General features: G+C 50.3%; 1 protein-coding gene across 5 annotated transcripts in view; it reads left to right on the top strand.

The window, feature by feature from the left end:
- SLC24A4 (solute carrier family 24 member 4) overlaps positions 1 to 26,857 on the top strand; it is a 183,630-nt gene that overhangs the window by 16,094 nt on the left and 140,679 nt on the right. For all 5 annotated transcript variants that reach the window (XM_027572514.2, XM_027572513.2, XM_027572516.2 and 2 more), the window contains one exon: positions 324 to 434. In XM_027572514.2, the coding sequence (XP_027428315.1) occupies positions 324 to 434 (111 nt within the window). The remainder of the gene's footprint in view (positions 1 to 323; positions 435 to 26,857) is intronic.

The raw sequence follows: 26,857 nt of genomic DNA, 5'->3' as shown, positions 1-26,857 counted from the left end.
GAGCATGTTTACTGGGCAAGAACTTCACGGTTACCTGTCTAAATCCTTGTTGCACCTGTGAGGGGCCGAGCCCTCTTGGCCAAGGTCAGATCACGGGCTGACGCATCTGGGACTAGAAACAATGGACCAGATCTAGGAAACAGATTACTGTGTGTGAAGCAGGTGATATTGTGCTTCCAATCATTGTATTACTCCCAACAGGTGGCTCTAAATGGTCACACAGGGCTGTTGCTGGTGTAGCCAGATACAGACATGTAAGGTCATTGGAAGAATGGAGGCACCATATTGACCTAATGGTGTTTGTGACTTATCTTCCAATACAGGGCATAAAACAGCTTCTGCTAGCAAGCATGTTTTACCAGACACATGGAGACATAGAAAGCTGATGGCACCTGTGAACGGGACTGAGACAGCTAGGAATTGCACAGATCCTGGTAAGAAATCCATCTCCCCCTTGCCTCAAGGCATTTGGCCTGGAGATGGTGCTTCTGTGGACATGACAGCCAGAGCTGAGAAAGGTGGTTTGATGAACCCGAGTGGGAAAGGGTAGCTGAAAGGTGTAGATTGGTAACGTACGGGCATTAATCAGTTGTGCTGCTAAGCAACTCAAGTACTTTCTTTACCCAGCAACAGGAAAGGTCACATTGGAGAGTTTTGAAATTTCCTTTTTTGTTCTCACAATGCTCCTAAAGGCTCCGTGTTTCCCCCTGCTGTCTTGATTGTGCTCGCCTGGGTGTCTGTTTTCTTTCCCTCTTGCTCACGGTATCCATCTGACGGACCTCGAGGGGCAGTAAGGCTGCTCTGGCAGGTGGCACTTTGGGATGACCCTCCCACCAGGGTCGCAACACACCAGGGCACCTGCAGGGGTAGGACACTTGAGTGCTGGGGTCCTCTCTCTACAGTGGGAGTTCCCAGGGTACGGTGCTGGCTCGGGGGGTGGGGGATGGATTCTGCTTGCTGTGGGAGATGGTCTTGCTGTTCCCGTTCAGAATTCTCTAGGGGGTCGGAGGCTGTAGGGACCCAGAGATGACCTCTTATCTGTCCTGCCAGGGGCAGGTTTTGCTTAAATGGGTGAAGAAGATTCTCGGGAGTGTACCAGCAAGCGGTGAGGCAAATGGAAGCTGCCCAGGCCTCAGGGCAGTCCTGGGCCAGAACTCTGTCTCCAGCAGAGTCTTTGTGGGAAAGGTCCAGTGGGATGAAGCATTCAGAAGCCCGCTGAGACCTTTGAGGTCTTACTGCAGATGGGTGCCACTTTGCTCTTCCACCGCATTGCCCGGCAAGTCACAGCATCTTTTGGGGTCTGTTTTCCCACCTGTGAAATGGGCAGAATTGTACTTCCTGTTCTGGGGTTGTTGGGGGAAATCTGTTAAGGCCCTGGATGGGGCTGGGTGTAAATGGGAATGGAAACCCAGGTTTTGATGGCATTCTTCTTCACCTGTGTTCGTAGGCAGGTCTTCTCTGCATTCTATAGGTCAGGAGACCTCTAGGGGAAGACATGAGTTGCTCAGAGTCATAAGTCTTGTAAGTGGTGAAGCATTGGAACCTCAGCCTGTGTGATTAAATATATGTTTGGTTCTATGGGCATCAGGAGGCCAGGGCTGTCCCTCAAAGCCTGTCTGCTACACCATCAACCCCCCTTCCCTCAGGATGCCTTCTGAGAAGGCCTTGTGGGACGTGGAGGGTAGGTGAGTCCAGGCTTGTAGAGAAGCTGCCGGGGATTCCCTTTGAACTTGGACCATTAATTCCTGAGAGATTCCTGGTGAGTCACTCTGCAGGCGATGGTGCTCATCCCATCATTTAACCTCCCTCGGACCTATTTCATTATCAGAAGTGGTGGGGGCATGGACTGGACTGACAGGTGACCTTTGTAAGGCCAGAGGTCAACATTGAGGTCCATGTCCTCCAGGGACCTGAGACGCGGGGATCAGCTCCAGCCGCAGGGCCGGGGATGCTTTGCTACTCTGGGTAAAGAATCCAGGGTAGTGCATCTTTGGTTTCTGCCTTGCTGGTGCCCTCACTTTGGGCAGGCTCTGGCCTCCTCCTGTAACTTCTGTCACCTGTAGTCTGGCCACATCGGCTTAGACAGGGCCCTGTTTCTTGGGATAGAGTCTCATGTGCTCCCTCATTGCCCCGTATCTTCAGTGTACTTTCTCATCCAAAGTTATCCGACTGACTGTGGAGCAGTCCGTCCTATTTGGCAGGAAGACCTGGCCTTGTCCTTATGCTTTTTGTTAACTGTTTCTGGGACAGGGCCCTGCATGTAGGAAGGACTCCATAAAGTTTGGTGGAATGATGGAATGAAAGTGCATTTTGACTGTGAAGCACTTTTATCCTTTCAGTGTTTTTGCGACGATGAGGAACGGGGCAGGGCTCCGAAGTTTAGCGACTCCCCAAGACCTCTTGGCAGGCAGGTGCATCCCTGGTTCACCTGGGTCCAGACCCATGGCTTCCCCCCTCCATCGCACCTGCCCTAGCTTTCCTTCCCGCCCAGGCAGGTCTGAGACCCGACTTCCCTTCCAGCCACCTGGGCCCTGGGCCCCCGTCCAGTTCACAAGCACGTACACAGCACGCACTTGCTGTTCTCTCTCCTACCCTGCGGTGGGCACGTGGTGGCGGTGGTTGGGGGGGCGTGCTATTAGCAAGCATGAGAGACAGCCCTTGTCATCAAGTAGCTTACGGTTGTGGAGAAGACCGGCTCTTGACACAGGGAAAACTCGGTGAGGAAGAAGGACGGCAGAGGTCCTGTAGTCAGCAGCCCCCAGGGGGCCGCTTTCAGGGGCTCAGAGGAGGGTGACTGGGTCTGATGCGGTGTGTGGAGTCTTGCGGTCTACATGAGGCAGGCCTCGATGGCAAAGACAGGAAACCTCCCCAGACTGGGTTTAGCGGAAAAAGGGAAATTTATTGGGCCAGTCACTGAATGTGTGAGATCAAAGGTTAAATGTCATGACTCAGTTTCCCTCTGTCTCTGGACTCTGGAGTCCTCCAGCGTGGGAAGGTGGTTACCACGGCTCCAGCTTCTGGCCTTCCAGACTGCAGAATGTGTGCCCCAATGGCTGCCATCCTTCCGTGGGAGTTCTGAAGTCCTGTTGGCTTGGGGCACGTGGCCCCTCAGCCGCTTGCTGGGGCCAGAGGAGGGCTGGGGGTGGGCTGGCTTAGACCTGAGTCTCAGGCTCTGCTTCTGGAATGCTGCTTCAGTAAAGGTGGACCAGAGCTTCCTCCCACTTAGAGTTTCGGGGTGTGACGGAGGGTGGCACCCACTGGCTGCCCTCTTCCCTCCACGGGTGAAGGAGTCGCCCGGGAAGAACCATAGAGGGGGTTCTTGCATCCTCTGAGGCTTCTGCTCAGCGTCCGTTCCGCCAGTCCTGGTCTACTAGGTGAGGTCTTCTAGGGACGTGGGAAGATGGAGCTTTAAGAATTTCCTGCTGTGTCAGAGTATCCCGAGCTAAAGCACCCGCACCCCCCACCCCAGTCAGTTTTCAACGAGTCAGTTCACGTTTTTTGTAAGAACGTCTCGGCGGGGGGGGGGGGGGGGGGGGGGGCTTCTCTGAGTGTTTCTCCTCCCCTGTGAGAGGAATAGCTTCTCCTGTGGGAAAGCTTCGGGGCACCCTGCTCTAGTCGTTCCTGAAGACTCGGTCTGGAAAATGGGCTCTTGGCTCTGCCTGGGGTCACTTCCCCAGGTCTTGCTGGTGTTCCCATCCCATGGTCTGTGTTGTGGCTTAAGTGCCTCCCCCATCACGTTACCCTATATTTTTATGACCTGTATCACCATCTAAAGTAACTTATTTGTCATCCATTCCCCTTGAGGGCTCCCTCGCTCACTGCCCTGTGTCCAGAAGAGTGATCCCTAACCCTGCCCACATCTTGCAGTCAGGGAAGAGCTTCTGAAATGCCCAGGACCCAGCCTTGGAGTGGCTGCCATCACGGGTCTGGGGATGGGACCCAGGAAGCCGTATTTTTTAAGAGCTCCCAGGTGAGTCCGAGATGAAGCCAGGGGTGGTGCTCGCTGGGTGAGAGTCCTGCTGTCTGGGGTGGTTGGCATCACCAGGCAGCTTTCTGGGAATGCAGAGTGTCAGGCCCACCCCAGGCCTTCTGCATCGGAATCTGCATCCTAACGCGATCCCGGGGTGATGCGCGTGCACCCCACAGGCAGAGAAGAACTGGGTTAGGACACTGCCTGACCCTTCACAGAGTCCAGTAAATATTTGGGTGTTGAATGAAGGCTAAGACTTGGTGTAACACAGAGACTTTCTTGAAAACCAGTTTGGTGTCGTTTTTGAAGGTAGAGAAATTATATAAAAAAAAAATCTTCATTTTTGACTACTGAGGTCTGGGGGGAGGTCATTAGTTTATCTTCCCCCTAAGATCTGGGCCTCCGGGACCTAGGTTTTTATTTCACGGTCTGTGAAGAGCAAGCACTACAAAAGAGAAGTGGGTCCCAAATAAAATGCACGAAATAGTGAGAGGCTGCAACTTTGAGTCTTCTGGACTCTGTCTTAGCTCAGGTTGTCATAATAAAATACCGGAGACGGGGTGCCTTAATTGACAGACCCGTATTTCTCACAGTTCTGGAGGCTGGTAGGGTCCAGGGGCGGTTCCTGGTTTGCAGAGGGCCCCCCACGTCCCTGTGGGCTCACTGGGTCGAGAGAGAGAATCTGGGCTCTGGTCTCTCTTCCTCTTCTCCATGAGGGCACGAATCCCATCATGGGGAAACCCCATCCTCATGACCCCCCTCCAAACCTAATTACCTCCCAGAGGCCGCACCTCCAGGTCCCACCACCTTAATAGAGGAGGACAGGAATCAACACAGGAATCTGGGGGAGATGCAGACCTTCAGGAACCAAAGAGTTTCTGCACATCTCTGGCGGTGACACCTGGGGTGTAAAAAGGCAGCTGAGGGAGGAACCGGGGATTCTGCTGGTGAGAAACACCTGGAGGCTCTGAAAAATGCAGGTGCCTGGGCCTAGCTCTGAGCTATGAAATCAGAACTGGTGGTGAGCCCGTTGTGGGGCCGACTTCTGGGTCTTCTGGGAACCATGCTGTAACACCCCCGCCAAGATCTTCCAAGATGGGTTTGTCATTGACGTGTCCCACGGGCCTTCTCGAGAATGGTCACCCAACCCAAAGTAGCCTTCCGGTCACTGGTTCTCTCGTTCTAGCTCTTTGCAGGCACAATTGTGCATTGTTAAATTGTTGGTTTGCCTCCCGACTAGAATATAAAAGGTGAGTGGTGTTTGCTTTTTAAACCCAGCATCTGCTTCAGTTTTTCCTTCTGGGATAGTAAAGGGGGTGATAATTGCATCCACCTCAGAGGGTTGTTAGAAATAAATGAGTTAATACCCATGAAGCACTTATACACATGCTCAGATGTGAGCTTCTGTTTTCATTATTTTTTTTTCTTATCTGCTTACCCCAGACATGATACAAGGCCTATGAATCATAGGTACTGGAAAACTATTTGTTACTTGAGTTTTATGAGGACAAGGTAAGAAGTAAGCATCTTGCCAAACGTTGTTTTTTGTTTTTTTGTTTTTTTTTGTTTTTTTACTCCTGGAAACAAATTTTTTTTTTTTAATATTTTGAGGATTTGGGATGTTGGAGGATGGTCCACCTTGCAGAACATGCCTCTGCATCGAAAAACTGTCAGGTTTTTTTTTTTTTTTTTCTCTTGCCAATGAGGCATTACTTTACAGGTTGGCTGTCAAGCTGGGGTGGGCATGCCTCCCCCTCTTCTCACACTGCCTTTTCCCTCACATGTGAGGCTGAATCAGGTGGTCTGTCCTCCACGATGCCACACCTCTTCATTTGGGTTCCCAACATCCTGTGCCCATATTCAAAAAAGAGGGGAGCTTTGCCCCCCTATTGATGTTGGAGGGATTTGCTTTGTCATGTTTGGTTTTCTGCTTTTCACATATGCCTTTTGAAATGTCCAGTGGCTATATGTCTGTCTCTGCTCAGGCTGCCGTAACAGAATTCCATAGCCCGGGCGGCTTAAACAGCAGAAATACCTCTTCTCACGGTTCTGGAGGCCAGGAGTCTAAGGTCAGAGGGCCCGCCTGATTAGGTTCTGATGAGAACTCTCACTGGTTTGTGGACTGCCCTCATTTTGCTGTGTCCTCCTGTGGCCAGGAGGGAGAGCTAGTGAGAGCCAGCTCTCTGGGGTCCCTTCCCGTAAGACCTCTGATCCCATCAGACCAGAGGGCTCCCCGCCATGCGCTGGTCTAGCCCAGATCCCCTCCCAAAGTCTCCATCTTGAAATAGCATTTCTTCGGGGCTTAGGGCTTCAGCGTAGGCATTTAGGGAAGACACAGACTTTCCATGTCCCTAGAAGGAAGGCTGGGAAGAGAGGGCTGCCGGGGTGAGGGGGTGCTTGAGAACGATCTGCGGACGGAGGTGGTTCCTAGCCTTTCAGGAGAACAGAGGAGTGGGTGTGGGCGCTAGATGGAGTATCTTCTGTGGCTGGCTCACCTTTCGTTCTGTACCGGGGCTGATGCGCGGCCAGTGGGAGGGGAGGGGAGAGGTGGAGGTAGCTGGGTGGGCCCGCGCACAGGAGTTGGTGTGGAGGCTGGACTGGGAGGAGATGAGGTCACTGAGCAGGTGGGCGCCATGGTGGGTCTCCGTAAGGAGCCCCTGTGTGGGGAGCAGAGGTGCAGGAAGCAGGGGTAGGAGGAGAGGACCTAGAGGTGCGAAAAGTACATCAGGATGTGGGTGTGGAGGTGCGGCGTTCCCGGGGACACGAGGCAGCGTCTGGATTCTGGATTCTGAACGGGTGTCTGTTCGAATGCTGCCCTAGCAGGCTCGGGAGATAAATGGCACATCTCAAGTTTTAAAGTCGTTACGTAAAAGCAAACCCCGACTCAGAGAAGCAAGAATTGGAACTCGCTACTGTGGGCAGCGAGCTCACAGTCTCGTTACGGTCCTGGGGGGGTTGGGGGGCAGGGAGAGGAGTTCCAGCCCTAGGAGGGCATTTTCTGGGTGGGGCAACCCCCGAGAGCCAGGTGGCTTCTTGAGGAAAGTGTCACCAACCACCTTGGGACGGTGATAGGCTCGCAAAAGGAGGCCAACCTGATCACACCAGCCTGATGACAAATGGAGGCCAAGGAAGATGGCAGCCTGTCATCTGTGTGATTGCTCTTTGCTTTTTGGGGGCCTGGGGGCAGGGATGTTCTACGGCGGATCAAGTGGCTTAGGGACCAAAGATCTGGGTTCTAGTATTGGCTCTGTCTCCTGCAGCCAGAAAGGGCTCCTGTCCCAGCAAGCACCAGCCCTTTCTTGGAGAAGACAGTTCGACATGTTGAAGGCAGATGCGTGGGTGTGAGTCCCAGGTCACCCTGCTGGTCAGCTGTGTGACCTTGGGCCAGTTACAGAAGCTCTTTAAGCTTCAGGTTTTCTCTTTTGTAAATTGAGGATAGCAGCCGTTCCTACCTGCCTCACCTGCAGGACTGAAAGCACATGACGTGTGGAGGTATGAAGTATGTAAGGTGTACCGAGCACATGAGGACTGTCGTCATCATGATCGTGGCTACCACCAGCATACCCCGTACTGGGTGCTATGCTAAGTGCTATCCCTGCATTAACTTACGTGCTGCTCCTAACAGCCCTTTACGTGTGTGCTATTAGTATCCTCATTTTGCAGATGAGGACAGGAGACCCAGAGAGATTAAGTAACTAGCCCAAGGTCACCTGGCCAGCAAGAAGCAAGGCCAGGGTGGGGGGGGAGGTGTGTGTGTGTGTGTGTGTGTGTGTGTGTGTGTGTGTGTGTGTGTGTGTGTGTGTGTGTGTGTGTGTTTAATTAACAGACTACATTTTGGAGCAGTTTAGGTTTTCAGAAAAATTGAGTGGAAAATAGAATTCCTATATGAATCCCTCCCCGCCCCAGCTTCCCTTATCTTATATTAATGTGGTACATTTGTTGCAACTGATGAGCCAGAATTGATATTATTATTAACTAACGTCCATAGTTTACATCAGAATTCACTCTGTGTTGTACTTTCGATGAGTTTTGATAAATGTACAATGACCTGTAGCTACCCTTATAATATCCTACAGAATAATTTCACTGCCCTAAATATTCCCTGTGGAGCCTTTTAATTTGGATGGCCTGAATTGTGAGCCTATAGACTTCTCCATAATTATCAATGGATGGGTGGAAAGAGACAATTTGGAGAGGAGACCTCCTGTTGTGACTTCTTGTCTCTGTCACTGTCTGGGTACCCTATCACCTGGGTACCCCTCTGGGAAATGGGACTGCCTGTTCATTGCAGTAGCAAACACCTGGGTGGGCCCTGCTTCTTGGTATGTTTCTAATACTGATTTGTTTGCAATCAAAGCTTTCTCCTCCCTACTTTTATTGAGAAATAATTGACATATATCACTGTATAAGTTTAAGGCTTTAGTATGATGGTTTGATTTACATATATTGTGAAATGATTACCATAGTATATTCAGCTAGCATCCATCTTCTATAGATAAAAAGAAAAAAAAAAATCTCCTTAGGATGAGACTGCATAGGACTGACTCTCTTCCCAGCTTTCCTGTATATCATGCAACAGTGTTTGCTTTAGTCATCATGTTGTATGCTCCACCCCTAGGACTTAATTCTCTTATAACTGGAAGTTTGTACCTTTTGGCCACCTGCCTCTGATATCTGCTGGCCCCACCCTCCACTGCTGGTAACCACAAGTCTGGTCTCTTTTTCTGTGAGTTGGGTTGTCTCCTCCCCCCCACCTATTAGTGAGATCATGCAATATTTGACTGTTCGACTGATTTAGCACAGTGCCTTCAAGGTCCATCCATATTATCACAAATGATAGGATTTCCTCCTTTTTTGTGGCTGAATAGTATTCTGTTGGATATATTCCATGGATACCTATAGATGCAACTTCTTTATCCATCCAGCCATGAATGGACACTTAGGTTGTTTCCATGTCTAGGCTATTGTGAATAGTGCTGCTATGAACGTGGGAGTGCAAATATCTTTTCGAGTTAGTGTTTTCATCTCCTTTGGATATATTCCCAGAAGTGGGATTGCTGGATCGAACAGTACGGATCCCCCACACTGTTTTCCACAGTGGCTGCACCAGTTTGCATTCTCACCAACAGTCCCCTGGGTTCCGTTTCTCCACATGCTCATGGATACTTGTTACTCTTGTCTTTTGGATACTAGCCATTCTAACAGGTGTGAGATGGTCTCTCACTGTAGTTTTGTGTTTCCCTAATGACTAGTGATGTTGATCATCTTGTCATGTATTTGTTGGCCTTTCATTTATCTTCTTTGTAGAAATGTCTATTCAGGTCCTTTGCCCATTTTTTCATTGGATCATTATTATTTTTTTGCTGTTGTCTGAGTTCTTTGTGTATTTTGGGTAGTAACCCCTTATTAGCTATATAGTTTGCAAATACTTTTTTTTTTTCCATTCTGTAGGTTGTCTTTTCACTTTGTTGATAGCTTCTTTTGTTGTACAGAAGCTGTTTAATTTGATGTAGTCCCTCTCGTTTATATTTGCTTTTGTTATTTGTGCTTTGGGTGTCGTATCCAAAAAATCATTGCCAAGACCCACGTCTAGGAGCTTTACTCCTGTGTTTTCTTCGGGGAATTTCATGGTTTCACATCTTACCGTTTAGGTTCTTAATCCATTTTGAGTTAATTGTTCTGAGTGGTGTAAGATTCAGGTCCAGTTTTATCTGTTTACGTACAAATATCCAATTATTCCAGCATTTATTGAAGTGCTTTTTTTATTGAAGACACTCTTTTCCCCATCAAGTATTCTTTTTTTTAAAAAGATTTTATTTATTAGAGCTCTGCGAGAGAGAGAGAGAGAGAGAGAGAGAGAGAGAGAGAGACACCGTACATGCACGAGAGCAGCAGCAGGGGGAGAGGGAGAAGCAGACTCCCTGCTGAACAGGAAGCCCGATGTGGGCTGGATCCCAGGACCCTGAGATCATGACCTGAGGTGAAGGCAGATGCTTAAATGACTGAGCCACCCATCAAGTATTCTTGGCTTCCTTGTCAAAGACTAGTTGACTGTATATGTGTGGTTTGCTTCCGTACTTGCAGTTCTGTTCCATTGGTCTGTTTGTTTCTATGCAGTACCATACTGTTTTGATGACTGTAGCTTCATAGTTTAGCTTGAAATCAGAAAGTGTACTGCCTCCCACTTTATTCTTCTTTCTCAGGATTTCTTTGGCTATTAAGTTTTCCCCCCGCCTTATCCAAACTCTTGGGGCCATCTGCTAGCAGTCTCTCCTCCCTACTGGGCCATCTGCTACCCCCTGACTTCCAGATTCTCCGCTCTTGATGCCATGCGGGCCTCCTGCAATCCAGAGCATGCCCACTCGGCTTCCTCTTGAACTCTGAGAAACGTTCCTCCCGAGTTAAAAATGGAAATCATTAAACATTGCCATGTGTTGCCTTGGGTGGGAGAGAGAGAGTCCTTCAACTCAACAGAAAAGGTTTAAAAAATTTTTTTTATTAAACATTGTCCGTTATTGAAGAGGACATTGGAGCATAGCATTTTACTAAAAAAAAAATAAGAGGATGTGCTGGAACAGTTTACAAAAGTTTCTCCTGAAAGGACGATGGATGTGCCCCTTGGGAAAGGAACAGAAGTCACTGTGGGGTTGAGAAGCGAAGGTGCTCCCTGCTTGGTGGGTCATCCCCACCCAGACGGGGCAGCACAAGCGCTCCGTTTGTGGGCCTGCAGCACCCTTTGCTTGCTCAGCACGGTGCAGGGCTCCAGCCCTGGGTCTCCTGGTAATAGCCCGAGGAATCCAATGCAACATGCCCTTCTGAGTGTCTACACGTTCTGCACCCTGCTGGGCTCTGAAGCTGGGAGGGACCCAGGGCCCTGCTCTCAGGGAGTGTGCAGCAGAATTGGGGGGGGGGGTCAGGCTGGGGGAGCTTAGATAACACAGAGCCACCTGTGGCAGTTACCTCGGAGGGAAGGGGGGAAGGGGGGGAAAAGTGCCCTGGTTTAGGGGAAGGGTGCCCTCCCCAGAGATGACCTCTGATCCCAGCCTCAAAGGGGAGAAGGTGGCAGTGGGAGGACATTCTAAGCAGAGACATGGTGTCTGGGAGATGGCCGATTCATGTCTGTATCTGGAGCCGTGCTTGCTAGCAACTGCTGCATCTTGCTCACTGGCTATCCAAGGGGAGAGCGCAAACAAACACCTCCTAAGATTACCGTGCAGAATAGTAAGTAATTAGGCTTTGGGGATTTAGCAGGAGTCAGTGCTCAGCCAGGGCCGGGGCTGAATCAGATTACTTTTTTTTTTCTCTTTTTTTTTAAAGCAGAAGGAGGGGGGCTGGGAAATGTACTGGGGCCCCGGGTGAAGTTGGCAAACTGTTTTGCAGTGGTCCCGCTGAGCCACAGGTAGGGCAGGCAGCCAGTTCCTCGATTGTGCCGGGCTCCGTGATGGCTCAGGACAGACGGCAGCCGTCCTCATGGAGCTGTCTACCGGTCTTTCCCCGCTAGCCTGTGCCCTGCTAGAGGGCAGGGCTGTGTCCCTGGCATCGTTGGCTCTTGGGCTGAGGCTGGAGTCCGGTGTAAATTCAGCGTGCAGCAAATGATGTCTAGAGGGACAGACAGCCCCTCCCCAACCTACCTGTCGGGGGCCTGTACCCCACAACAGTGGCTGCTGTCTCCCTGGCTATCCCTTCTAGCCTGATGCCGTGGGACAGATCAGAACGTGCAGCCAGGAGGGATTAAGGGTTAAGAACGTGGACTCTGGAGCCAAACTGCCTGGTTTCCAGGCCTGTGTGTGTCCTTCCTAGTTAGGCAACCTTGAACTAGTTTCTTTGCCTTTGTGTTCTAACCTCAGGGAAGGGGCAGGCTTTGTTTTGTTCACTCATGTAGCCCAAGCTCTAGAACAGTGCCCGGTGGTTTTGTGTGGATGTGTGCATGTGTGTGCGTGTGCTCATGTGTGCACGAGGCCATACACTACCACTACATGTGTTGTTAATCTACGTAAACTGCTCACGAGAGTGCCTGGTACAGAGCAAGTGCTATACAAATTTTTGCTGCTGAAATTATCTCTGAAAAATAACTTGCATTGAACTATAACTTTACAGGATAGATTTTTAGAACCGACCTGTGATGAAGGATTGAGGGTGAATTTTGTAAATGTAGTACTTGCTTTCTTTTTTTTAATTAAAGATTTTATTTATTTGTCAGAGAGAGTGCACAAGCAGGCTCCCTGCTGAGCAGGGAGCCCAGTGCAGGACTCCATCCCAGGACCCTGGAATCATGACCTGAGCCAAAGGCAGACGCTTAACCGACTGAGCCACCCAGGCGTCCTGGCACTTGCTTTATTTCAAGTTAAAAATGGACATCTGGACTTACGTTTGCTTGTTGTTAATTCTTTGAGGACAAGAAGCTGTTGACTTTTGCATGGCTGATGCTGAGAGGCTGCCCAGCCCGTGCAGGCTGCAGCGGGCCTCCCCGAGTGTATTCTAAATCTGTTCCCCCCTGTTGGTGATGGGGGACGTGATGCATGAGGCATTAGGAGACCAGTTTGCTTTCTGGCCCTGATACAGCCTGGGTGTGTTTTGCATAAGCCACTTTGCTGCAGGACCCTTGGTGTCCTGCCCGTGAGATGGGCAGCAAGGGGATGCTCTTGATTCCGTCAGCTTTTCAGGATTCGGCTGTGCAAGTATCATTACCACCATTTGCACAGCTGTGCCGGATGCTTGACCCTTTGAAGAGTGTTCCTTCCTTGTGGAATGGAGAACATCAGTTGTTCAGGGGTTTTCAGCGTGGATCCATAAAACCACAAATAGGATTTGGTGAAAGTCTTGTGTTTGTCTTGGGTGAGGCAGAGGGCCCGTTGCAGGAGGGTCTGGCCGGAATGGGAAGATGGATAACATTTTGATCGTTCCCGTACCTAGCAGCTTGTGGGACGCCACCGTCGCTTTCTCTCATTTCACGCTAGGAATGTCTCCCTGGATCCTATTATACATGCTAACTCCAGGACCAGCTTTTTAGTTGGGCCGATCTCACGTCAGCTGGACCAGCTCTTTACCTAAGGCATGTTAAGATAATCACATGTATGAAAAAATTATGTAGGCCTCCTGCGGGCAGTTGCTCGGAGCGCAGGTCAGAAGCCATCCTTGGCTTTAATATCTGGTGGCTGAGTGAATGCTGACCGAGCATCCCTGTGTGCTGGGCCCATGGGGAAATTAAACCCGACCTAGGTGGGCAGCCTGCCTCCAGGGAGCTTCCATCCTCATTGAGAGGATCAAAATCCGCAAAGCTACCCCGTAACACAAGGGGAAGTGCTGGAATCTGTAAGAACAGAGGAGGGACGGGAAGTCCTGAATGCCAGGATCAAGAACACCGCCACATCAAGGAGTCACTGAAGATGGGCAAGGCGGCTTTTGAAGGACAATCACGGCATTGACGTGTGGGTAGCCCTGGTCTCCGTGCCTTCCATGCACCCCACCCTTGCCCTCGTAACAAGCCTAGGAGGGTCGGTACCCGTTTTACAAAAGATGTGAATAGCAGGGATTTGAACTCGGGCAGCCTGGCCCCAGAGCCTGTACTCTTTAGGGAAAGAAGATGCGGGGTCCCCTGGCTGTGTGACAAGTAGGTGCCGGGTAAGGTTGGGGCACAAGGTGTGTGGGCAGCTATGGGAGGTGAGTCATCCTGTAGTGAGTTCGTGTGGGACCACGAGGCTTAACCACTCGAAGGCCCTTCCTTGTGCTCCTGTAAGCAGTGGGGGCCAGTGTTTCTGAGCAGCTGTGTTTTAGAAAGATGATTGCTGGCAACGTGGGGGGCATAGCTTCAACTGAGCTATAGGTGAAGGTTGTTGGCATTATGCTTGATAAGTTTTGGGGACCCCTCCCCTCTGAAGACGGAGAGAACAGTTGGGGGTATTGCTCCAATATTTAGGCAAGATGTAGGCAAGAGTAATAGGCTTGTGGGGGAGGTCGAGGAATAGATTGGGAGGCAAGAGTCTACGGATCTCAGCAGATGCTGGGTTTGCAAGCAGAAAGGTGGGAGTCTGCTCTGCTCACATGCAGATGGATGGTCCCTGGTACGGGGCTGCAGATGGGGGCACAGGAAGCCCTCCTTCCTTCTTTAGATTTGGGACCCTCCTCCAAAAACAGCCTTGTACCGAGCACAGTGACTGGTTTGTGTCCTGTATTTGATTATTCCTAAGTACACCTCTGACATTCCTAGGACATCTGTGGGTGGGGCACTGGTTGGATGTTGGCACTGGGGAGAGAGCTCCTGTCCTCGATGAGCCCCCAGGTCAGGAGGAGAAGGTAGACTTGTAATTGCCATGTGTGACCTGGAATGACCTGGGAATGCCCAGCATGGCTGCAAGGCATCACGAAGCATGGAACATTTGAGCCATGCTTTGACGCAAGTGGGTATTTGCTAGACAGATGGGAGCATGCAACGTTCCTGGTGGTGGATATGGTGATGCAGAAATAGGGTGGTAGGAGAGAACCTGGCCGGAGCAGGGATGAGGGGGGGCATTTTCAGTTGGCCTTAGGTTTGGGTCCTCGAGGGGACATGGTGGGCCCTGTGGCAGCATCGTGCCAAGCCCGAGGTGTACGGCTCCAGTGTCTGGACCCCTTCTGACTCATGTAGGGTTTTAGGAGTAGGAAAGCTTGGTAACTGCTCACCCTTTTCACCCAGGCGCAAGGATTCTGGGCACCTGCTGGGCAGGGCAGTGAAGGGATGCAAAGGTGTGGCTAATGCCCTCAGGGAGCAGGGCTGAGAGGAGCATGGGCCGCTACAGTCCCCATGCTCCTTCTGCACATTGCCTTGCTGGGTGTTGGGACACCCAGTTTATGATACTCTTTGTATCAGCGTGGCTCAATCCCAGTAGGACTCTGCGGGGGCTTTTACTGTAAGCAAACAAAACCACAGGGAAGAGTTTATAAAATGCAGAGCGTGGTCCGTACCTATGAAAGGGAAGGCTCTGGGGTCCTCTCTCTTGGGGACAACAACTGCCACTCAGAGCCTCGTCCTGGTTTCTGTCTCTCTCCAACCCCTTTGATGAGCGGGAAGGGGGGAGCTGCGTGCTTGAGCTGAAAGAGAATTCCTGTCACCACGTGGGCACCTGGCGCAGTGGCCGCAGCCCAGCCTCCTGGTGCGTCCTGGTGGCCTTTGTGCCTCACCTTATTTGGTGATGAACGCTGGGGCCCCGAGGACCACTAAGGTGCACGTGCTGTGCCCCCCCCCCTCCCCCGTGCCGAGGGAGCCTCCCCATGGTGACGGATGAGGGCGTGGACGCTGTGCTGGGTCCTGCAGGGCAGGAAGGGTGGAAAGAGCCAGAAGTCGTCCCCCGCACCAGGCCGAGGGGTGGTCTGCAGCTTGCAGAAACCCGGTACCTGAAAGGGGTGGAAATGCCCCCAGGGGCCCGAAGGAGTGTTGATAAAGGCGATTAATGGAGTAGATAGAATGATTTACAAGTGAAGATTAGGGAAGCTAAGTGGCTCTGGCCGATTAGCTAAGCCTCCAATCGCTGCGGGAAGGGGCCCCAGGGTGGTTTTGCAGTGATTCACCGGGTGGCAAGAGGCTGCATCTAGGGAATCTGCAGACCAGGGAGGGGAAGAACGGGGGCAGCTCGCCTCCCCTAAGTGCCTCTTAAAGGAAACCTTGGCTCCTCTGACAGCCGCCCCAGGAAAATGGGGTAGGGGGGGGTAATCCCATGGCGTGGAGCATTTAGATTGGGCGGCGGGCTGGAGAGTGAGACCCCCGCACGGCAGCAGGGTGGCCTGGCTGTGCTCTTGCGTCTTTTCTCTCGTTTCTGGGTAATTCTGTGGGCCACGGAAAGGGCAAGCCCTTGAAAGAATTGCTTTTGAAATCATTTAAACCGTGCTTGTTTTTCCTGAGCTGGCAAAAACCCCACTGTAGTGTGGTGTGACTAAGTGACTTGTGGGCTTTGGGTGACCCAAATGCATTAGCAGGAAGAAAGGAAAGGGGGAGGGGGTGCAGACCATGTGCCCCAAGAGGGTGTTGCTGCTGCTGCTCCGGCAGCCGTCCCCCAGGCTCCAAGCTCACAGTGGATGCTTAGAATCCCACCATCCAGTCGGAAGGGATGGAGAGGAAGGGGAAGGCAGCAGGTTTTCAGCTGCGGCTTCTGCATCTCTCCTGTGCCCAGGAGCGCCTGGAGGCCTGGTTAGCATGCCAAGGCAGGGGGAGGTCTGCCGTGTGGCCCGAGGCTGTGCATTTCTGACCAGCTTCGGGATGAGGTCAGTGCTGCTTCTCTGGAGACCACACTCGGAGCAGTGAGGGCCAGGAGTCCACCCGAGACCGGGCTTTGGGTCCCAGCCCTGCCAGTGAGCCGTGTGGCCTTGGGCAGGTCTCTTGGCCTCTCCGAGCCTCTGCTTTCCCCATCAGCGAAATGGGGGTCCAGGTACTTACCTGGCAGGGGTCTTGGCAGAAATAAGAGACTGTGCCAGTCGGCCACTTTGCTTGGTGCTGTGACACCTGCACGGCCAGAGCCTGGTGGTGATGCAAGGCTCGTGCTCAGAGCTTGACCCGGCATTCCCCACGCGGCTTCGAGGGGCACTGGTCCGCAGCTGGTCTGCCCCCTCTCTCCATCTGCTGCTCAAGAAAACTGTGACCAAAGAAGTCTGGGGAAGACTTGGAAAGTCTGCCTCTGGTGAGGACGGACTGGGCCACCGTAGCATGTTCAAGATTCTGGAATATTCTATAGTAAAGAACCCTTTAGGCTTACAAGCATTCTGTAGGGGTAAAATGCACAGAACATAAAAGTTACAGTTTTAACCATTTAAAAGTTAAATGCCACTGTAGTTGGGTGGCACTAAATACATTCACATTGTTATGCAACCTTCACCACCATCCATCTCTAGAACTTTATCTTCCCAAACTGAAACTCCGTACCCATTAAATAATGACTTCCTGTTTTCTCCTCTCCCTAGCCCCTGGCAACCACCCTCCTCCTCTCTGTCTCTGATTCCCACTACCCCAGGTACCTCGTTGTAAGCACAATCGCATGGCATCTGCTCTGTTGTGACTGGCTGGTTTCACTTAGCGTAATGTCCTCACGGTTCACCTCTGTTGTAGCACGTGTCAGAATTTCATTCCTGTTTAAGGCCAAGTAATATTTCATTTTATGTATATACCATATCGTGTTTATCCATTCATCAATGGACACTTGATCGTTTCTACATTTTTACTATAGTAAATAATGTTGCTATGAACATGGGTGTGCGAGGATCTGAGCTTTAAACTCTTTAAACCCAGCAGTTCCCAAATATTGGGCATGGGTGGGTGTGGATGGAGAAGTGCTCAACAATCCAGCCCAGTATCCCCACCCTTGCACGTTACAGTATCCCCACCCTTGCATGTTACAGTATCCCCACCCTTGCATGTTACAGTATCCCCACTCTTGTGTGTTACAGTATCCCCACTCTTGTGTGTTACAGTATAAGGGGAACTCTCAGGTCATAGCTGAGGGTTCAATCCTGGCTGTGCTTTAGACTCACCTGGGGAGTTAAAAAAATTTTTTTTTTTTTTTTTACCCATGCCTGGGCTCCACCCTGGACCAATTAAATCAGAATCAGTAAGGCTGGAACTTATTGTCAAATCTTCAAGGTGATGTTAAGGAGCAGCTGGAGTAGGGAGCCATGGAGGGCTTCACTCCCAGCTGCGGTGTGTCCCTGGGACAAGAACCAAGCCCAGGCAAGCCCCACGACCTCTCCTGCTGAGTCTTCCTCACCCAGATCAGGCTCCTCCACTGGAGTTCCTACCATGGGCCTGCAGGGCATAGGGTGGTGAGAACGGTGTGTCCAGGAGCAAGGGCACGACCTTGTGGTTAGCAGCCCCTCGGCCTCAGGTTCCTGAATCTAGCCCATGTTGACAAGTGTCCATTGTCCACCTCTGCTCGGTAGCTAACAAATGTCCTGTCCTCCAGGAGCAAACCCAGTCAGGAGGCAGGCCCACACGTGCATGAAATCACCTTCGATGCCCCTGCATGCCCCAAACTTGGACTTGCCTGAGAACAGTGCAGAATAAAGGCAGATCAGATGGAGCATTTCTGATTTTGAGGTTTTATTTACAGAGGGCGTTAAGAGCACCACATTGAAATATTTCTCATCCAGGGAGATCACACTGTTGATTCTCCTTGTCCCTTGGAGATCGGGAGAGGGAGTTTCTGGCCTTGAGGTTATCAGCCAGATGGCCTGGTTTGTAAACGCTGCCCCTCCCTGAGAATGGGATTTGTCTCTGCAGGACTTGACCTCGGGAGTTACTGTTCAGTGGCCTGCTATCCCTGCTTAATTTCCAGGGCTTGGCCATCTCGATTGCCCAATCTCACTTGGGTCTGATGTGCAGTCATGTGGAGCAAAGACTTGAAGACGTTGACATTATTATTTTTTTAAGCATATTATGGGCCTGGGAAAACAAACCACAAGTCCATTTATACCCCAGTTTCAATCTTCAATTTGGCTTGCTCCTCTCCTTCCAGGAACGTACGATGTGGCGCTTTGCTTGTTAGGGTTTGTCGTGGCTCATCTGTTCATTCACCTCTTTCTGTTCTAGAATTGTGTCTTAGGAGTAGTCTTTGGATGCAATCCCATGTCTTAAATTGTAGTACCCGGCCGTCTTTTTCCGGGGGTAGTTGGCAGACGTATCAGAAATTCACTGTCACTCCATTTCACTGAGTGATCATGATTCGGAGTTAAGCTAATCCTTGAGGCCAGATTTTACCCCCAGCTTCCTCCCCCCACCCCCCAGCCTCTCAGACTGATTGGGTTTTGCACTCCCACCTCCGCTGCCTCTGGGCTTAGAGTCGGCTCCCGCTCTCTGCGCACTCATTTATTTACCCATTTGTTCATTTATCCAAGAAATTCAAGAACCTCTGATGTGGGAAGCACTTTGGCAAGTGTAGACGAATCAAACAGGGCTCACCCTAATACAGTGCAGGAGGAAGGAGGCACCACGAATCCACATATCAGTGGATTGTCATGAGGAAAGAACTTTCTGCCAAAAAACAAAACCCAAAAAAACCCAAAAACCCTCTAAAGCCAAACGGGAAGCCAGCTCTCCATAAACTCACTCACTGCTTCATGCCTACTCTGTGCAGAACAGCCCGGTTCAAAAGACTGATGCCACTTCCAAGGATCCTAAGTTATTATCCAACAGGGAAGGTGAATTGTGAACTGTCAAGAACTGAAATGCCCTCCGGGGCTTGAGGGACATTCACATTTCCATGCGTTCAGGGGCTCAGGGCTCAGAGAAGCAACAGGTGTTTCCTTCTGAGTCTTCACAGAGGATTGGCCTTGAAGATATTAACAGCCTTTGACCCCCTGGATGGAGGGACCACACGGACTGAGGCTTCCAGACAGGGCATTCTGTAGTGGCTTATGTGACTGCATTGACCTACCACTAGACCTTCCTGAAGAGGTAGGGACGTGGCTTGCTTGATAGGGTGTTCAGTCCATTGACGTTGGACATGGACACTTGTCTTGCTTTGGCCAAGGGCACATGGGCAGACGTGGCTTAGAGCGTGTCTGAGCAGAAGCATTAAAGCCATGTGTGTTTCTTCCACCCCCCCCCCCCCCACCCCCGCCACTTTCCCATGAGGATGGAGTGTCCTGGATGGGACTCCTCCTTCTGCTTGGATTCTGGGATGGGAAGACATGAGAATCCAACCCGTAGCCACCAATACGTGATGTGAATAAGAGCTGAGGGTGTGTTGTGTGCCACTGATGTTCTGGGCATTGTTTATGATGGTACCATAACCCACAGCTGGCTAGTGAAGGCTGATGGATATAGTCTCAGCAGGAGAATAGTGTGATTTGCCCCTGAGTTGTGTTCAATGAAGGAGATTGGGGGAAGGGAGATCATCTCAGAATCAGATGATAGCAGGCTTCTACTGTCCAGCTAAGAAGTTTGGGTTTCTCACAAGGTGGTGGGAGTTGGGGAAGGCTTCTGAGCCAAGGATTGATCTGGTGAGGCTCGTGCTTTGGGAAGAGGACTCCGGCTTCGGGGTGGAGGATGGAGTTGGTTCGGGGGTGATATTTGACCCTGTTTAGGGTGCACACACAGGGAGAGGGGGGCAGTTTCAGAGAGCAGGTCATGGTCCCGCGAAGACACACGTGGCTGTTGCCTGAAGGTGAATGAGGTAGGCAGGCAGAGGGGCCAGGTTCTTGCCGGGGAGGGGGCTCTGTCTTGTTAGGCCCTCCACAAGTGAGGAGAACCGGCCTGAGTGAACGTGGGCCTAACATCTGGCCAGTGTCCTGTGCGGTCTGTTTCCAAAATGCTGTGCTTGGCTGTGTCACCATGAGATGTCCGGCAGGATGTGCCAGGTGTTGGGTGGTCTTCGGGTTCTCTCTCCTGGCTCTGAGATGTCCTGAAGTCCCGCGACTGCCCACACTGTGGTGCAGACAGGATGTGAAGGTTTGATGGCACCTGACTGAGGAATCAGATAGTGTGCTGGGGGCCGGGGTCTAGTCAGGGTGCACTGGACCCCAGGGCAAGCTTCAGGGCAGCCCTGTGAGTGGCCCTGCTCCATTCATTGACTCCTTAATCATTCATTCAGCAAAGCAGTTCAGAAGGTAGACTCTGGAGCTGGACTGCCCGGGCTTGAATCCTAGCTCTGCCGCTTCCCGGCAGTGACCTTGGGCAAGTTACTTGTTAACGCTCTGTGCCTCAGTTTCCCCGTCTGTAGAATGGTGCCGACAACCCTGAGGCGAGAAGTCTTCACGAGCAGTGTGTTAGCAGAAGTCGAGTAGCAGGAACAGGATTGGCTATGTAACCAGGGCTGCCGCAGTGGCGGGCATGAAGCACCTGCTACGTACGTGCCCTGCACTGGGCATACGGCAGGGAACAGAAAGGCCCTGCCCTCGCAGAGTTTCCTTTGGTGCAGGAGGCCGAAAATAAATTTGTAAGTGGAGTGTGAGGTAACAAATACCATGAGGAAAAAGAAATGAGGCTAAGGAGGGTAGTGACCAAGAGAGGTTTGGGGATCTAAAAGAGAGCCCAGGGAAGGCCTCAGTCCCACGTGTGGTGAGGGGAGGGCCTGGGGAGCTCTCTGCCAGAGGAGAGGAAGTACTGGGAGCTGTGTTTCTGGCCAAGGCAACAGGAAGTGCAAAGGGCCCGAGGAGGCTGTTTCTGGGGCAGCAAGGGGGCTAGTTCTGGCTGGAACAGAGGGCACTCGTTGAATATTTCCCCTTTTGTAAGGAAATTGGAGCTTTCTGCTTCTATTACTAGGTGTGATTTTAGAGCAAATGGGATAGAAAGTCATGCAGGAATGGGAAGGTCTGTTGTTCTCCAAACTTACACTGTTTTTGGCGCCTCACTTTTTCCATCTATAAAATGGGGCTTGTTCTCCCTGCCTGCCTGTCTGGATGGTTGTGGGAAGCACCTGAGGCCCTGTGTCCCCTGTCTCTGCAGACAGGAGATGCTCAGCAAACATTAATTATGGGAGAGCATGATCCGAGGGCAAAGATGGAAGGCTCTCTGGAATAAAATATGTTGCGCTGACGTCATGAGGGAGCGATGGATCATTGTTGTGACCATCTACTTAGAAAAATTAAAAGGGTCTTATGTTCAGGCTCTTACTCATATTGTAGTAATGGCTGCTTGCAGGGGTAATTTTCCTCGTGAAAGAGGAAAATGAGTGTGACATCGTGAATTGGCATTGAGCAAGGGCTGGGGTTTTTGACTTTGGTTGCTCATTAGAGTCACCTGGGGGGATTTAAAAACCCTGCTGCTGAGGCCAGACCCCAGACAAGTTAAGTCCGAATCTCTGGGTGTGGACCTAGCCTGGGGCGGATTTTAAGGTTCCCCCAGTGATTTGAATGTGCAGCCACCGTTAAAAACAATTGAGCTGGGTTAGGTGGGGATGTGGCCTCCCTGGCTCTGGAAGATTCTGGAAGGGAGACTCGGGGGGCCCCTGTGGTTTGGGACTGGGGGTGGAGGGTGGTGTCCGAATAAGAACGAGCTCAAGAGTCAGGGTCCCACCAAGCTTCTTCCTTTGTAATCCCCACTGCCAGTATGGTTCATTTATGTGGCTGGACATCACATAATGTTTAACCTTCTAAACATTTTATAAAAAATGAGAACGCTTTACAATGGACTTTGTCAATCTCCTATCTCTTCCTCCTTGGGAGCCAGTATAGTGATAGGAACTTATGGGGTGCATTCCTGATTCCATTTAGTGTTCCAAACTGGGCTGTTCCTGCCTCATTCATGCTGGAATGCTTGGGGTCTTTTGAGGACCCCAAAGCACCAGGACCCCGGTGTATCACTTTGTGGCATAAGACCTCACTGGTGACAGAAGGCAGAGTTGGGGACACCAAAGCTTCAACTAAACTAGCAGCCAGGAAGGGATGATTTGTCTCATTAGGTAGTGACATCCTCATTGTTTACCTTGTTTCCTTCATTGCTTTGGCCACCAGGAAACTTAAAAGTATTTTATGCTCACTTGTCTTGGATTCCCGTAACATTTTTTTTTTTTTTTTTTTAACGTCATGATCTCTTCTGTCTTTACCATTACTTCTGTGTCCTGTTACTTTGCTCTCAGCGTTTCACTCTGGTCTCAAGCCTTTCTGGGAGGAGTTGGGTTATAAAAATAGTTTTGTCTTTGTTTTTTGTTGGGTTTTTCTTTTTTCTTTTTTTTTTTTTTGAAGAAAATGATAATACAAAATACAAAATTTATTTTGTGATATAGAATATATACACCAGATAAAATGCAAAGAACTAGACTAAAATATCCAGAGTGTCACAACTGTGAAAATTCTTATAAAGATGAGGAAACAAATTTCATCCAACTTAATTTTCTCCAAAGTAACATGGTTTTCTAATGAAAAATAGCATTTGGGTTCTTGTACATGGCTTTTATTTCATTACACTCGTTCCCTTTTTCTGTTTAATTGAAGTAGAGTTGACATACAGTGTTACATTGGTTTTAGGTGTACAGAAAGTACTTTTAAAGAAATTGATGGGGGCGCCTGGGTGGCTCAGTTGTTAAGCGTCTGCCTTCGGCTCAGGTCATGATCCCAGGGTCCTGGGATCGAGCCCCGCATCGGGCTCCCTGTTCCGTGGGAAGCCTGCTTCTCCCTCTCCCACTCCCCCTGCTTGTGTTCCCTCTCTCTGTGTGTGTCTCTCTCTGTCAAATAAATAAATAAAATCTTTTTTTTAAAAAAAAGAAATTGGTTTAAGCGTTGACCATTTGGGGCATCACCCTGGTCGCTGAGACCTGGCTGGGAAAGAGCTGTTCTCATTAAGTTCAAAGGAGTAGTTGGGGTGTTAGAGCTTCTTTTGTGACCCTGCCATCCTCACAGATGAGGACCCAGTCCCAAAGGGGAGGACTTGCTCAGGAGGTGACATGATGGAGGGAGCTGGGCACTCAGTTATCAGATGCACTGGTATTTCAATCCTTGCTTCTCCACTTTCTGTTACACTGGGCAGGCTTTAACCCCCTTGAGCCTCTGTTTCCTTACTTATGAGGTGCAGACCAACCTAGCTTTGCAGGTTCGTTGTGTGGATTGGTTGAGCTAAGGTGTAAAAAGCAGTTGGCATGGTGTCTAGCACTTAAAAACTCAGAGGGTAGCATTTTTAGCATGATTATTGCTCTAAGTCAGGGGCAGCTGATTGTTAATGTAAAGGGCCAGATAGGAACTATTTTAGGCTTTGCTGGCATACGGTGTCTGAGGTAACTGTTCAACTCTGCTGTTATAGGGGGAAAGCTATGGAGTGTGTGTGGCTGTGTTGCAATAAAACTTTATTAACACCCCTTACCAGCCCCCTGCTTGCTGACCCCTGCTCTGGGTCACAAAGCCAGTGGGTGGTTTCCTGATTCCCAGCCCCAGGAGCCCAGAACTGGACACATGAGAAATGGAGACTGCTCAGTAATTAGTTTTCTGTTGTCTGTGGCTTAGTTTTCTGGGTTAACTTTTTCCCTAAGATTCATACTAAGGCAGAGTTTCATCTTGAGAACTCCAAAACAGGCTCAGCATGCCTGTGTATTTTCTCTGGGCCTCATCTGCTGTATGTGAGGAAAATCTTTCAGAAGCTCAGTGTTCTAAGGGCCCCCTTTGGTGAAGGCTTTTGGCGTCCAGGGCCCCCAAAGTGTGGAGCCAGGCCCCTGTGAATTTGGGAGCAGTGATTACTGAGAATGTCACACGGAAGCGACAACCTCAACTCAGGAAGGAGCCCAAACTTTGCAGAGAGGTTAGCTGCTGACCGAGGCTTCTGATCTGGAGTTCCCAGCTCTCAGGGGGCCAGCAAATCCTGCTGCAGGCTCCAGAAGTCTCAAGCAGTGTACCATCACAAAACAAGTGGGAAAGAATAGGGACACCCCCAATTCCAAGTAAGACCGATAGAGCGATTGCTGTGAATCCCTCACTGCCAATTTTCAATGTCCTGAATAATAAAAGTGACTGGAAGTTGTTTTTTTTTCCTGAGTATGGAGGTCATATTCTTTTTTAGTTTTAGTGTTTTTTTTTTTTAAACTATTTGAGGACTGTAGAGTCTCTTGCAGCTGTAAGAAGCAGTACAGGGAGTTTCCTTGTACCCTTTACCTTGTTTTCCCTAATGGAAATATTTTGAGAAATTGTATCACAGCCAGGAAATTGACATGGACACTACAGTCAAGCTACAGAGCGGTTTTGTCCCCACAAGAATCCCTCATGTTGCTGCAGGGCCTTTTAAAATAGAAGCCTTTGAGGGGCACCTGGGTGGCTCAGTTGGTGGGGCGACTGCCTTCGGCTCAGGTCATGATCCTGGATTCCCAGGATCGAGTCCAGCAGTAGGCTCCCTGCTCAGCAGGGGGTCTGCTTCTCCGTCTGACCCTCCCCCTTCTCATGCTCTCTCTCTCAAAACAAAACAAAACAAAACAAGCTTTTGTTGAATTTGGAGGCATTCAGATAGGGTGGCATACCAGTCATTGTTTTAATGACTTGTTTTTTCAAATAATCTCTGTGGCCGAGAGGCTTATTTCCAAAGGCAGAATGTTCCTTTCTGAATTGTGGATGAAGGAGCCGTGTCATCGATTATCTTTTTAAGAGGCAGTTCTCAGGGTTTTGAGGATGTGCCACTGCACTGGTCCCACAGGGCAGCCGCTCACCACTCAACCCGGCAGACATTTGACCAAAAGGGATCATTTAGGGCTCATCGTGGGTAGAAACTTGTCCAGGCTTAGAATAACGCATTTATGAGTGGTAGCTGCAGGCTCATGGATGCATTGGACCCTGTTAAAGTCTCTGTATCTAGAAAGACAACATAGAGTAGTAGCCGGTGAACTGATCCCACCGGTTTCATTACGTGCAGTCCTTTGTGGGAGCTAACAGTGGTGGATGGGAGCCAGCCACTCCTTAGCACTCTTGCAACCAGGTTATAAAAAAAGCAATGTTAATACGTTCTGCCACATGTCTAACCTTCAGTAAGCGGATTGAAGTCCCAGCATTCTCGTTTTGAGTATTCTGAGCCCAACTTGCAGGAAGGATTGGCTCAAGGTAGAATCGATATCATTCAAGTGTCAGGATTCAGTTAACCTTATGGTCAGGATCAGACAGCCAGAAACCACCCAAGCCAGTGGCCAGACTCAGGACCACTTGGGGATCAAGTGTTGGCACCATCCCTAAGGACACAGGATACAGGCTTCTCTTCCTAGTCACCTGGGGTGGGGGATGGGGGTGGGGTCCCTCATCTTTTCCACTCCTCTCAAAAGCTATCAAGTTCATCAGAGAGGGTCCATTTCCAGCACCCAGTGTACTAATTACAGGGTCATTAAGTTACCAGCAAACCTGACTCATTATGCAGATTAGCAGAGTCCCTGATGTTGATGGGAAATAGAAGCAGCTGATGGATTTTGGAATTTTGCCAGTCATCATGTTAACTTAGGGCCCCTGCAGTAGGAATTCAGGTTTTGACAACTGACCTGCCCTAGAGCTTAGCTGAAACCACACGCACTCACGCATCCGTCACGCTGTCCATGTGAAGCTCAGAGTGAATTACAGGCATCCTAGAAGTGGTTAGCCCGATATGCTGGGCTCCAGAATGCCGGTCTCTAACACTTAGGCATTGTGCGACTCTGGGATTTTTTTTTTTTTTTTTAACTGTTCTGTTTCCCCATCCATGGAATGGGGATAATAGGACCTACCTCAGGGGGTTGCTGTTTGAGTTCAATAAATGTTAGCTGCTCTTGTTAAGTGGGGAAAATAGCCATGACTCTCAGCTTTCTTCTGCCTCCATTGGAATGAGTAAGACAGGAGTTCTTTAGAGTCCTCCTTAGATACTCTTTTCTCTTCTAGAAAAGTTATAGGCTTCCTTTTAGTTGAAGGTGGGCGTAAGAATGGCAGGGGTAAGCGGAAAGGAGGAAGGTGACTCCCATGTGAGCCCCTGCTATTTGGTCAGTACTGTTGCAGGTGGCAGTGAGTAAGAGTCCTGACCCCCTAGGGAAGCTGAGGGTCTATAGGGAAGATAGACCTTGAAGGAGCCAACAGTGAGATGAGCTATAAAAAAGTGCAAGAGGCAATCAGAGCCGAGATGGGGGTTTGACCTAATAAGAGAAAGCTACCCTAAAGTAGGGATATTCAACTTGAGACACACTAGACAAGTAGGAGTTACCCTGGTGCAGAGTGACAGAAGAGGAGAATGGCAGGGAAGAAGGCCCTGGTATGTTACAGCAACACAACTGCAATTGGAATGTTTGGAGTAGAGTGACGGGGGAAGGAGGTGGGAGGTGAGGCCGTAACGTTGCAGGGCTACGATGAGCAGGACCTCATGGGCTAGGGGACTGAATTTGGACTTTGATGGAGGGCTCTCCCCTTCTAGGGCTTTTCATTGCCATGGGCATAGAGCCTGATTTCAGAAGATGGTGTCAGATGTGTGGCAGCTTCATTTTGCTGATGAATTGAGGCTCAGGAGGTTAA

Source organism: Zalophus californianus, chromosome 6 (assembly GCF_009762305.2).
Source record: "Zalophus californianus isolate mZalCal1 chromosome 6, mZalCal1.pri.v2, whole genome shotgun sequence".
NCBI lineage: Eukaryota > Metazoa > Chordata > Mammalia > Carnivora > Otariidae > Zalophus > Zalophus californianus.
This window is presented reverse-complemented; position numbering and strand designations above follow the sequence as displayed.